This window comes from Grampus griseus (assembly GCF_964374135.1).
Source record: "Grampus griseus genome assembly, chromosome: 14".
NCBI lineage: Eukaryota > Metazoa > Chordata > Mammalia > Artiodactyla > Delphinidae > Grampus > Grampus griseus.
The window spans coordinates 63,131,164-63,144,115 of NC_139008.1; the positions used below are offsets into that span (position 1 = coordinate 63,131,164).

General features: G+C 47.6%; 1 protein-coding gene across 5 annotated transcripts in view; it reads left to right on the plus strand.

Annotated features, from left to right (window-relative positions):
• The first annotated feature begins 6,503 nt into the window (after positions 1-6,503).
• The window catches only part of MAPRE1 (microtubule associated protein RP/EB family member 1), a 35,181-nt gene continuing 28,732 nt past the window's right edge, over positions 6,504-12,952 (plus strand). For 3 of the 5 annotated variants that reach the window (XR_014297723.1, XM_082671223.1, XM_082671220.1), the window contains exons 1-2: positions 6,504-6,584; positions 11,532-11,655. Coding sequence is in view for 4 of the 5 variants with exons in the window: in XM_082671223.1 (XP_082527349.1) it covers positions 11,535-11,655 (121 nt within the window). In the remaining variant the exon portion in view is untranslated. Of the gene's footprint in view, positions 6,585-10,144; positions 10,252-11,531; positions 11,656-12,952 lie in introns of all 5 variants that reach the window. The other 2 variants (XM_082671222.1, XM_082671221.1) reach the window with 2 other exon arrangements.

Sequence of the window (12,952 nt, forward strand, 5' to 3'; positions counted from 1 at the left end):
TACCCCAGGCACCAGGGCGTGTGGGCAGAGCCAAGACCCAGGAGGTGCACCCAGGCTCTGCCCTTCCCAGCTCAGCTGTGTGGGGTCGGGCCGAGTACCTCGTCGGGAGCAGAGCTGCCTTGTCCCCTCCTGGCACGGGGACCCCGAGGTGCCATCTCCTTGTGCACAATTCAGACCTGGCCGCTCGGAGCGGCCAGACACGGTGCTCATTTTGTCTTCTAAAATTTTAAAACTTGAAATAGGTAGTAAGATGGCTTTTTTTTCCCTCCTGGGTTTACCGCTCAGAGAAACGATGGCTAAGATACCAAAACCACAGTGCCGACAGCTCTCCGATACTCAGGTTAATGCTGAAAAATCACCCAAGACAGTTACTGCAAGACTTTAATTTTTTAAATGTCTGCAGCTCCTTGTTTCCAGGAGTGTGTGGCAGTAGACATGTAGCTAAGGGACCTTTTAAGGGCCTAGGATGGTTTCTTCTAGGGCTAGCAGAAGAGGACATGATGTCCATGTCTGTCTTGAATTTTCCCCGGCACGTTCCCCTGGCCTCAGTATAAAGGGCTGGGATCCGGGGCCCATTTAGAGTATTTTCCACAAGGATGGTGATTTCAGCCGGGATGACATCATCATCACTTTCAGGGCTATTTTTTTTCCCCATAAACCCAAGGGCAGGGCTACCCTTAGCTAAATCCCTCCCAGTGACTGCAATACAACCCTCTGGAAGCTCAGGAAGGGGTGGGCTGGGTTATAAGCTGCCATGTATTGTGTAGACAGGTATGGCTTCTCACTGTCTTCCCCCCTTCCCCGTGTGAGGGGGGAGAAGGAGAAGGCTTAGGTAAGACGCCCCCCACCCGTCCCCCCACCCTCCAGACTACTACGCAGGCACAGGTCCCCAGATTAGAAGTATGACACCCCAATTCCTTAGGCTTCTCTAAACTCAGCAGTGACAGCCAGGGGCAGAAGCACATTCCTCGCACTTTCCCCTCATCTAAGAGACTGCAGGGGGAAAACTGCAATAAAAGCTCGACCCTCCCTCCAGAGATTTTAAAGTCCTTTTTTATTCCATGATAAATCGATAAATCGTTTTTAGGGGGAGTGGGAGGTTGGACAAGCTGCATTTCAGAAATGCTGTCGTAATGGTTTTTAACACCTTTTACTCTTCTTACTGGTGCTATTTTGTAGACTAAGGAACAATGTTGACAGGTTTTGTGGGAGGTTTTTTATACACTTTTTTTTTTAAATCTCAGACATCTATTTTTGTTTTAACATTTTCATAATTTTTTTTTTTTTGTAACTGGAGCCATGTAACAAAGTATGGGGAAAAATTGTGCCTTGTTTCAACAGTTTTGCTAATTTTTAGGCTGAAAGATGACAGATGCCTAGAGTTTACCTTATGTTGAATTAAAATCAGTATTTCTCTAACAGTCTGGTGTCCCTTTTGTTCTTTTGCAGGTCAGATGGGTGGGGTATGTGAGGGCCTGGTTAAAGTGGAAAGGTGGGTGGTCGCAGTAGGGTCATTCATCAACAAGCCCAGTACATAAGTACCACGGTGACCCCCAAATCTAGTGCCATGGTCCCCAAACTCCAATGTATCAGCGTTCCCTGGAAGGCTTGTTCAGTGGAGATTTCTGGGCCCCATCCCCAGAGTCTGATTCATTAAGTCTGGAGTGGAGCCTGAGAATTCCATGCTTCTGGTCCAAGAACCAATCTCGGCTAGTGAATGGGTTTCTAAATCTTGGTTCCCCAAACAAATAACTGGAGTGCTTGAGTTCATTTAAAGCCTTGGTGTCTGGAACAGCCATCTCCAGATTATTACAGCTCTTGGGTAGCTGGTCCAGATGACTCAAGAATCCCAGGGCTGATCCTCCAGTTCCTTGTCCCTCTGTAGGCTTTCCCTGCACCCTGTTCCACTGCTCCCAAGTTGCCATATCACAGTTCAGCCACAGTCAGTGAGGGGACTTGTTGGGAGTGGCCCATGGTCCGAGATTTTAGCATAGCTGCCAGTGGCCCCAGCTCTTTGGGTGGAATGTGTATCTTGCTTAAGCTTAACGTTGCAACTCGCTTCAGTAGTTCCATCTTAAAGTTTACCTGGGGCCACCCAGCCAGGTGTCCCAAGCCCAGAGCCCATCATGCCATAATCCTCATATTTCACTATCTCTAAGCATGGGTCAGGGCAAAGGAGCTGATTTCAATAGCTCTCCAGAGGTTAATATCGGTCAGCTGGTGTGTGCAGAGGGAGAATGGTGTGTAAATGGGATGCACATAGTGTATCAATTGAGCCTCAGTTGGACTTGGCACCTCTGAACCTGTTTCTTCACATAAGATAGGTTATAATCATGGCCACCTCCATGATTGGAGTTATGGGCCTTAATAAGGCCAAGTTCAGAAAGGGTCTGGTCCAGGGTTGGAGAATGAGAAACCAGCTATTTTTTTAGGCACTTGCTGGGCTAGGACAGCTCAGGTGCAAGTTGCCATGGTGAGACGATTGTCAATTAGCAAGCCGAGCCAGGCTGGCGCTCTGCTCAGGTGTTCAGGCCCCAGGGGCCTTGGCTGCCCTATTAAGCCATCTTGTATACAGTACTGCACCAAATGCCAGGCCAGGATGAAGCAAAATAAACGGCCTCGGCCTCAAAACCCCAAGAGAGGAGATGAACTAGCTCTTCAGGTGAGGGGCCCTTGGGTGTCCTGGCCTCCCTGTGGGCAGGCTAGCGGGGAGACCTTGTTGGGGCTGCCGGGGCAGTTCTCTGTGTTTTCTCAAGATGGGGGCCAGGTTTGGATAGCAGTGATCCCAGGTCTGGGGCCAAATGGAGAATGTAATGAAAATTCTGATCTTGGGGAAGTAGTTGGTTTGCACCACAAGTAGGCCTTTTCTGAAAAAGTCTTCCAGTTGCCTGCGGCTGTATCTGGGGTCTGGCATGTTGTATCACTTGGGCAGGTGACCCTTGGAATTTTTCATCTCTATAAAAGTGGGAATCATAAATCCTACCTACTTCCTAGGCCTGCTGTGAATGTTCAAGGCTGTGATCCGGGTAAATTGCTTTGCCTGGTGTCTGGCACGTAGTAAGCCCTCACATGTGATAACGAAACCCATTAATCAATGCAGTGTTAATGACAGTGCTGGTAGTGATGGTAACATCCAATATTAATGTATTAAAGTCTTAAAAAGGAAAGACAGGTAGTATTCACCTAGGTGTTTCAAAGGAGCTGGGCTCAGATGCTAACTATAGCAACAGCAGCATCTGGCATTGAAACTGTGTCCGTCACCCCCCTCCCCTCCATCATATTGGGGTCCCCGTGCTCCTTGTTAGGGAGAGTTGATGGGGGTGGCTTTGGCATCCGGCACTCAAGAGACCTGTGGAAGGGATCTTGCCTGGGGGTGCAGGGACTGACCTCTGGACAGTTTCTCCATGGCTGTTTGGTGGGGGATGAGCACTAGATAGAGAGGGTGCCCCACTCTACCTCAGTCCCTCTGGTTTTCCAGCCAACTGCTTCTTGAGGGATTCTCTGTTCCAGGCCTGTGTTTCATCCTTGATTCCTCTCTGCAGCCAGACTGGATGCCTCTCCTGGCTTCACCCCCTCCTTATTTGTGACGTTGGATGGGCTCCATAGCCACTCTGTGCCTCAGTTTATCCAGTGTAAAATGGAGATAATAACCTCATAAGGTTGACGTGTGGATCAAATGATTCAGTGTCTGTGAAGCACATGCAGAGTGCTTGCGGGTAGTGAGTGCGGAGTAAATGGCGGCTGCTTTATTGTTTGCTGTTAGAGAATCCTCCCAGCAACCCTGAAGTGAGGCAGTGATTATTGTGATCATAGGTAAGAGAACTGAGGCTCAGAAGTCTAACATACCCAAGGCCACACAGCCAGTGGCAAAGGAGGTGTAAGTTAGAATCTGTTCTGTGAATCCATTGGTCTCACCTGCATCTCTCTCTCTCTCTCTCTCTCTCTCTCTCTCTCTCTCTCTCTCTCTCTGTGTGTGTGTGTGTGTGTGTGTGTGTGTGTGTTTGGATCCTGAAATTACCTGCTGGCCTTTGCAGCCTATGGTACAATTTACCTTTCTTGCTTCTTTCCCTTCTTACTTTTTTCCAGCTTACCTTCCCTCCCTCCATTCTGCCTTCTTTCCTTTCTTCCTTCTTTCTGTTTAACTTTATTACTGGAGTTGGGACTACTTACTCTGAGTCTTTGCATGTGCTGTTCTCTGCCTGGAACAGCCTTCTCCACTTTGCCAGACAGGTCCTCCAGTTCTCACCTCTTCCAGGAAGCCTCCTTTGCCTCCACTCTAGGCAGCATTAAGAGACATCCCCTAATCTGAGCCCTCCTTCCCTGTGGACAGATAGAAGAATCCATCTCAGCACAAAGCACTCTGTATTATCATTTCTTACTTTTGCAGTCCTCTCCTCCATGAGCTTGTGAGGTCCTCAAGGCAAATGAGACCTGACACCATTTTTTAGTTCAATAATCTTGTCATACATTTGGAAAACTCGGGTCTTGAAGTTATAGTGTTTTGGTTTTGTTTTCGGAGAGGAGACTCACGATATCTATCTGGGAAAATGAGATTACCTCATACTTTAAAACGGTAGCTTAAAGACGCATAGTAAAGTCTCCCAAATTTCACCGGCTGGATGGAAGTTCTTTTTTCTGTTTACCCTCTGGCCTTTCTCAGTCAAAGCTTAATCTGACCCAGACAACCTTGGCTAACCGCCTCAGGGAGGAGGGTGGAGCCTGAGGAGATCACGTGACCCTCGCTCTTTGGGGAGCTGTCTCCTGGGAGGGTAGATGAGTTTTATTTCAGAGGCCCTCGCTCAGAAACCTGTGATGTCCTGTGTCTCCAGAACCAGGTTCAAACTCTAGACTGGCACTTGAGGCTCTTCTTGACTTGGCTTTCATTCCCCACACCCATTCCTCCCCCACCCAAAATGGCTTTTAGGTACTGCTGAGAACAGTTGACAGTAATTGAACGTTGACATTAATCGAAAGGGACTTCGAAATCACTAACATTTATTGAACACACACTATGTGCTAGGAGTGGTCTAAGAACATTACACACATCATTTGATTCTAACTCCTAGCAGAGTCAGGATTTGAATCCAGGCCTGCTGGCTTTGCTACTTATGAAATTCACTGAAACTGTTGGAAACTTAATGTCCTTGTGTATAAGATGATAACACATTATATTGCCCAAATCACTTATGAATATCTTTACTCAATTATCCAGACTTCGTATCAATTCACTATAGTGCTAATATTACTACTACTGCTGTAATCATATGGTTACAGGGCTCTTTGCTGCATCTTCTTGTTTGTCTATTCCTACCCTTACTCTTGTGCTGGGTTAACGTCTCATATTTTAGGACAACTATCAACTCTGAGAAGCCTTCCCATACTCCTCAGGTGAGGTCAGGTCTCATGCTGCACTCTTGGAGCGCTGCGTACCAGAGAGACTACCCAGCTGTATACTGGTGGTTAAAATATTGAAGTGCCTCCTGGCCAGTTGATAAATAGCTCCTACCCCAAGCTCCCCAACCTATTCTTCCCTGAACATCTCTCCAGGCCTCAGGGGAGGGAGAGACCCAGCCCAGAAGAGGCCTCCGGGACCCCACCTCTTGCAATGCAGGTGCCATCACTCCTGCCACAGCCTCCTCCTGCCTAACACTGTCTGGTTTGTAATTAAACAGTGATGTGTAATTAGTTATGTGCTTTGCCTTCCCTGCTGGACTGGAAACTTTAAGAGCTCAGAGGCTATGTCTGGTTCTTGGTCATCACCAAAATCCTAGGGCCTGACTGATCAGGGAAAATAAATATTTGTTGAACACAAGAATAAATGATATTTGGACAAGGAAACCAGCTAGAAACCTGGATCAGTCTTTGTGATGCTGGGCAGTTGACCTCTCTGACACTCAGTTTCCTCTTCTGTAAAGTGGGTGTAATTCATTCTTTGAGCAAGTCTCTACTAAGAACCTCTGTATCAGGCTCTGGGACACGGTGGGAACAGGACTGAGAAAAGCCTTGCTTCCGTGGAACTAACGGAAAGGCAGGCAATAAAGGCATAAACAAGATGATTATACTAAGAAAAAAACGGATGATGAGGTTGTAGGGTCATTCTAGATAGAATAGTCACAGAATGTGTCTCTGAGGTGACTTTTAAGTCCTTCCTCAAAGCCCGTATTGATTTATTTTTTATCCAATAACTCATTTTTGTAGAAATTCATTGTAAAACCAATTTTTTTGGCTACTGGGGGTGTAGAATTTGTAACTGGATCCCGCCTTCTAGGCGGAGTCACACCGGCACGAGGAGGGATCTCATTGGTTGCGGCAGACCACGCGGCTGCATTGCCCCGGCAGCCGGCGCCCCGCCCCTTGGGCACTCCAGCCGTCGATCAAGTGTCGGGCTCCGCCCCCAGTGCGCGGCTTAGTCCCTCTCTATAAAAGGAGCCGGCGGGCGATGACGAGCCTTTACGTCGGCGCGTAACGGGGGGGTGCGTGTGAGGTCATCGCGCGGGCGGGCGGGCGGGGTCAGGCGGTTTGAACGAGACGAAGACGGAACCGGAGCCGGGTACGGGCAGCGGACGCGGTCCAGCCGAGAGCCGGTGAGCCGGCTAGCGGGCACGGGGCGGCGGCTGGGGGCGGGCGGGCGGGCCTCGGGGCGGGTAGAGCCGGCGGGTTCTGCGAGCGGTGCTCGGGCCGCTCCCCTCAGCGGTGCCGTTCGGGCCGGGTGGGGGAAGGGCGGGGCCGTGACCCGGCGCGCGCGGGCCAAGCTGGGGGAAGCGCGCGGGCCAGGCTGGGGGGCGCGCGCTCTCCGTTCTGCTGGGGGGCGGGGCCTCGGGCCGGAAGTGGGGGCTGCTGCTCGGCGGCGTGGGGGCTTATGGGCTGCGGCCGAGGCGTGGATCCCGGACGGCGGAGGTAGGAGGTTCCGGGGTGGCTGTGCCGAGTAGGGGGCGTGTGTAGTTGAAGTGGGTCCTGCTGGGAGCTCTGAGGACCCCCACTGTAGGAGACGGTGCTGCCTGATTAAGAGTTCGGGTTTTGGATTCATACCTGTATTGAATTCCCTGCTGTGCGATCTTGGGCAGGTGTTTTAATCTCTCTGGGCCTCAGTTTTCTCATCCGTAAAACGGGAGACAAAGATACTACATGCGGAAAGCTCTCGTCGTGGTACATAGCAAAAAAGCAAAAAGCAGGCCAGCTCACTGGACTTCCTCCTTTCTTCATCGGTATTTGTTGAGCGTCCACTAGGTGCTAGGCACTGTGCTAAGCGCTGGCTATACACCCAGGAGCAGGAGGGCAAAGACTTGCTTTCTAGGAGTCTACATTATGGTGGGAAGACAGGAAATGAGAAAATTAATACTTGGAAAAGATAATTTTATATGCTCACTGGGAAGATAATATAACAGGGTGACATGAACAGTGCTTTTTCAGTCCCTGCTTCACAGCTGACCTGGGGTGCTGCAGGGCAGAGCTTGGCTTCTCCTCCATTTTGGGAATGAGACTCCTGAGGCCCGTTGAAGGAAGGTACACCGGCCCTGCCATCCACCTCTGTAATGGGGTATCTCTAAGAGTAGTAATAATAGCTGTTTGCTAATTGGGCACTTGCTGTGTGCCAGGTGTTGTGTGGCATTATGTCATTTAATATTACACTGTCTCTAAGAGTTATTATCTTCAGTTTACAAATTAGGGGACTGAGGCTCTGAGAGATGATTTGCTTTACGGTGTCCAGCAAGTGGCTGAATCCACGTCTGTGACTTTCTTTTTTTTTTTTTTGCGGTACGCGGTCCTCTCACTGTTGTGGCCTCTCCCGTTGCGGAGCACAGGCTCCGGACGCGCAGGCTCAGCGGCCATGGCTCACGGGCCCAGCCGCTCCGCGGCATGTGGGATCTTCCCGGACCGGGGCGCGAACCTGTGTCCCCTGCATCGGCAGGCGGACTCTCAACCACTGCGCCACCAGGGAAGCCCGTCTGTGATTCTTGAGTCCAGGCCCTTAACCTCTGTATTATGCTGCCTCCCTGAGGATCAGATCTAGAGGGCATGTTTTATCCAATGTGCCCTTTGCGGTGGTGTGTCAAAGTGTGTAGTGGTTTCTGGCACATAAGGAAGCTTAGGACATGCTGTGCTTTCACTCAGATTCTCATTTAATCCTCACCACCACCTTGTGAAGATATTGTTCATCTTTTACAGGTGAGCTCTTTGTGATCCGGAAAGGTGAAGTATTTACTTAGGGTCACATTGCTTTTTTTCTGGTGGCACCTTCCTCCCCCTCTTTCCATAGGGCTCAGTATGGTGCCTTGAAAGTAATAGGTGCTCATCAGCCATCAATGAATCAAAGTGGGTTTGGGGGCCTGCTAGGAGACCTGCTGAAGGAGAAGAGATACCTGGAGAGGCAAGGGGGAGCTTTTTTCAAGGCACTTGAAACATGGATCAAGGAGCCTTTTAAGGGGGTGAGGTTTGCGTGATGGTCATGGGGTCTTCCATTGAGGCCAAGCAGTGGGATCCTTGTAGAGGAAGAGTGAGCTGTCACGAGCTGTAGCTGAGGCTCTGAGAATTGGGCTCTGTTTTGATTGCCTGGAAGAGCCAATTAAGTAGTTGAGTTAGTGGATGTTTACTGCACATCTACAGGGTGCCTAACCCCAGTGGGGTTAGTGGCTGCAGAGTTTGCAGAGCACATGGGGCCAGGTATTAATGTACTGCTAATGAAAGAGTTTTGAATTATATGATGATGAAAGGCCATTAATGTTTTCTGAGCTGGGGTGTGGTCAGGAGACACACGTGGCTTAACCAGCTGCTTACACTTTATGGCAGCGTGACACACACATTACCCGGTGTATGTATATATGAATGTCACCAAAATAGATTACAAGTGCTCAGCCTGGGACCGTGGTGGTTTTTATTTGGATGTGTCTCACCTTGGTACCTATTAATAGCATTTTGCGCACAGTATGCATTTCATTTATTCATTCATTTGGGAATTTTAAACAGAGGAGACCCTTGGTCTGATTTTTGATCCAGAAGATTCTCCCTCACTGCTGTGTAAAAACAGTTTGAGTTAGAGACTAATTTGATGGCTGTTGTGGTGGATGGAGATGAGAGATGGTGGTGGCAAGTCTCAGGCACTGTTTTTGGCGCTGGAGATAGGAGGATGAGTGAGACAAGGTCCCTCCCCGCCCTGGCGCTTGTTTGTTTAATACGAAATAATTTTTTGTGCATTATCTCATTTAAACCTCACCTCACCCTTTTCAGATAGGTAGCATTAACTCACAAGATAACTGAGGTGTATTGAAGTTAAGTAACTTGCCCAAGGTTATACAACTAATGAGTGACAGCCTCACGTTCAAACCCAGGCTTCAGATACTCAGCTCTTGGTATGGAGCAAATTGCCTACTGGTCCAGATCTCATCCAGGAGTGATTCAGAAATGAAGAGGTAATGACAGTTGCAGAGGTTTGAATGAAGTGCTGTGGGATTAATTTCCCAGTGGAGTTAGGAACTAAATTGTATTGGCTCCTTGTATAACGTGGTTTTCTCATTTGAGTTTAAGTAATAGTGTTGATAGTTTGCTTTCTGGAAAGAGTTTACACAGACACATTTTTCTCTCTCCTGCCAGCCTGAAAACAGGTAGCATTTACTGAGCCCGTTGTGTGCAAGTCAGTGTGCCGAGTGCTGCGGGGAATGTGGGATGTGAGGGCACAGACCTGCCAAGTCATTTATCTCTCTAGACCGCAGTCACCTCTGTTCATAAAAAGGGGATTGGATGGGAGATCTTCATCTTCTGGCTCTCACATTCTGTAGCTGTGTGACTCGTGAGGCGTGCAGGAGACACGTGGAAGTCTAGCTAGTTGCTAGGTGAAGGAATGAAGGGCCACAAGAGAGCACAGCGGCCCATGGTGGTTCCAAATTTGCTCTGAGTTTTTTTCCTCTTGTTGGTCATATTGATGTCACATGAAATGAGGAAAATTTAAATGTCAAGATCATCTTGAAATTTAATATTTTATAGTCATGTGTCCTCATGGTAATTGCCCAGGGATTTCATTTAGATCTGGATACACCTCCCCTTATCTCATATTGCTTGAGTCTTCCCTTCCCACTGTCTGTTCTCCACCAGCTGTCAGGGTGATCTTTTTCTTTTTTTTTCTTTTTCTTTTCTTTTTTTTTTTTTTTAGCCACACCGTGCCAGCGGGATCTTAGTTCCCCGACCAGGGATCGAACCCGTACCCTTGGCAGTGGAAGCATGGCGTCATAACCACTGGTCTGCCAGGGAAGTCCCAGGGTAATTTTTTCAAACTTAAACGAGAGTGTGATTCTACCCCACTTAAATCCCCACAATGGATTCCTTAACAGTTAAAGAATAAAATCTAAACTCCTCAGCACAGCCTGCAGTCCTAACAGGATCTGGCTTCTTCACTTCTTCTCCCACTTCTGTTCCTGCTATCCCTCTACTCACTGGCCTGTAGGCACCCTTCTTCCACATCTTCGCGGGGCTGCCTCCTTCTCATTCTTAAGCTCAAACATCAACTCCGAGAGGCTTTCCCTGACCACATTCCCCTCCACCTTCATTATGTAAATGGTTGCCTGAAATGACATTTGTGTATGTGGTCAGTGTCAGACTTATACTAGAAAGTGAGCTTCCTGTGGACAGGCAACTTGTCTTTCCTGCATATCTGTTTCCCCTAGAACAGTGCTTGGTAAACATTTTCAGTTAATGTGTTTCTCTGTGCTTGTTGTTTTGAATTGGAAAGCCTGGCAGAAAGGTGAGGGGCAGATTTTCTAGGGGCGGGGAAAGAATGTGGATGATGGGGCCAGGCAGACTTGGCTGCCACTTCCTAGGGCTTCTGTGCTGCACCTTTTTCCTTATCTGTAAAATGAGGAGAATAAAGTGAGCCTTGCAGTGAGTTGTTGGGTTAAGTGACAAGTGTCTGCTAAGCTCCTGGTGCTTAGTAGGCCCTCAGATGCCCTGTCTTCAGGAGGCTCAGCAGAGAATTGGTACTAAGGTCTCTTCACTGTGAGGTCATTGCCAACACCTTGTAGTACTTAGGTTATTGAAAAGGTAATTTACTTTTTTGATTATAAAAGTGGACATAGTCTTTAAAGAAAATTTGGAAAACTTTATAGTGGAAACTAAAGAGAAATTAATACAAAAGCCCACCATCTGAAGAAAACTGGTGTAAACATTTTGATATGTTAGTGGACAAACTTGGATTGACGTTTTCTAAGCAGAGAACATTTTTGCTTGTGCATCAGCCTCCCTTCATAAAACAATCATTCCTTTACTTAGTGTCTTTTGTAGCTTAAAATTTTATGCCAATCACATTAAAACGGGGCCTGAATTTTAGGCTGGCTGGTGTTGGGTATTTCATTTCAGGTCATGTTTATTCATGGAAATCCAGGCTTGTGGCTGGAATCCTAGTGTCTCTGGTTTGGCCTGTTGGGGAAGAAGGTGAGGCTTATAAATTGAGTGTCCCCACAGGTCTGCCCTGGTGACTCCAGGAAATGCTTGCTCCTTTTTGCTGCCCAATAACACGAGTCCTTCTCTTTTCCTCACATGTGTAGAAGATGGCAGTGAATGTGTACTCAACGTCGGTCACCAGTGATAACCTCAGTCGACATGACATGCTGGCCTGGATCAATGAGTCTCTGCAGTTGAATCTGACAAAGATTGAACAGTTGTGCTCAGGTAAGAGAAATCAGTAGGCCCCTTTTCCAGGAAAGTCTGCGGGTCCTTCAGGGATGCAAGGCCCGTATCTGATTGCAAAAGGTGCAGGTTCAGGTTCTGCGTTGGGGCTGCCCGGTTTCTTTCAGCTCTGCCCTGATTCCACTTCTGAGAGGAACTGTGCTTAAAAAGAGCGTGCTCTGTTCTGGCCTGTGTGTCTACCGTCTCCTGCTGTAGAGGCTCCATTCTGAGGCCTGCAGCTTAGTCCCAGCTTCTCCATCTGCACTGTTGTGCATCCAATTTGAAGTGACTTATTTAAGGACAATAATTATAATTGTTCTAGTTCTATATTAGTTTATCAGTGGTGTTTCTTTTTTTATTTATTTATTATTTATTTTTGGTTGCATTGGGTCTTTGTTGCTGCGTGTGGGCTTTTCTCTAGTTGTGGCGAGTGGGGGCTACTCTTTGTTGTGGTGTGTGGGCTTCTCATTGCAGTGGCTTCTGTTGTTGCAGAGCACGGGGTCTAGGCGTGCAGGCTTCAGTAATTGTGGCATGTGGGCTCAGTAGTTGTGGCTCACGGGCTCTAGAGCACAGGCTCAGTAGTTGTGGTGCATGGGCTTAGTTGCTCCACTGCATGTGGGATCTTCCCGGACCAGGGCTCGAACCCATGTCCCCTGCATTGGCAGGCAGGTTCTTAACCACTGTGCCACCAGGGAAGCCCTCAGTGGCGTTTCTTATTCCCAAGTAGCACAAGCCCAAACTCAGGCAAGTTTGCCATTTCAGCCACAACTTTATTGACCTACTGTTTACTAAGAATCTGGCAGAGAGGTAATGATTTAAAACAAGAACAAAAACATGTTCTGTTTCTGTCTATACTAATTGTATAACCTTTAGAAAACTAGAGAGAAGAAAATAAAAAATGCCGGTGGTTTCATTTTGAGAAAGCCACTGATTGGGTGTTTTCTGTGCACATATATATTTGTATATATTCCAGCTTTTTTTCACTTAACATTAAATTGTGGATATTCTCTAGTTTCTTTCACTGTCTCGGAAATAATTACGTTTAATGGCTGTATACTATTTCTTTCTGTAGATATGGTGGAGTTGTTTAATATCTTCCCAATTTTTGGACATTTAGGTTATTTCCAACTTTTCTTTCTTTTTTCTTTTTTTATAAAATAAATATTTATTTAGTTTTGGCTGAGTTGGGTCTTAGTTGCAGCATGCAGCATTTTTTTTAATTAAGTTTTGTAAACTTTCAGATGATTGTAGAAGTGTACAGGCATACCTCGTTTTTTTGTTGTTTCTGTTTTGGTTTTTT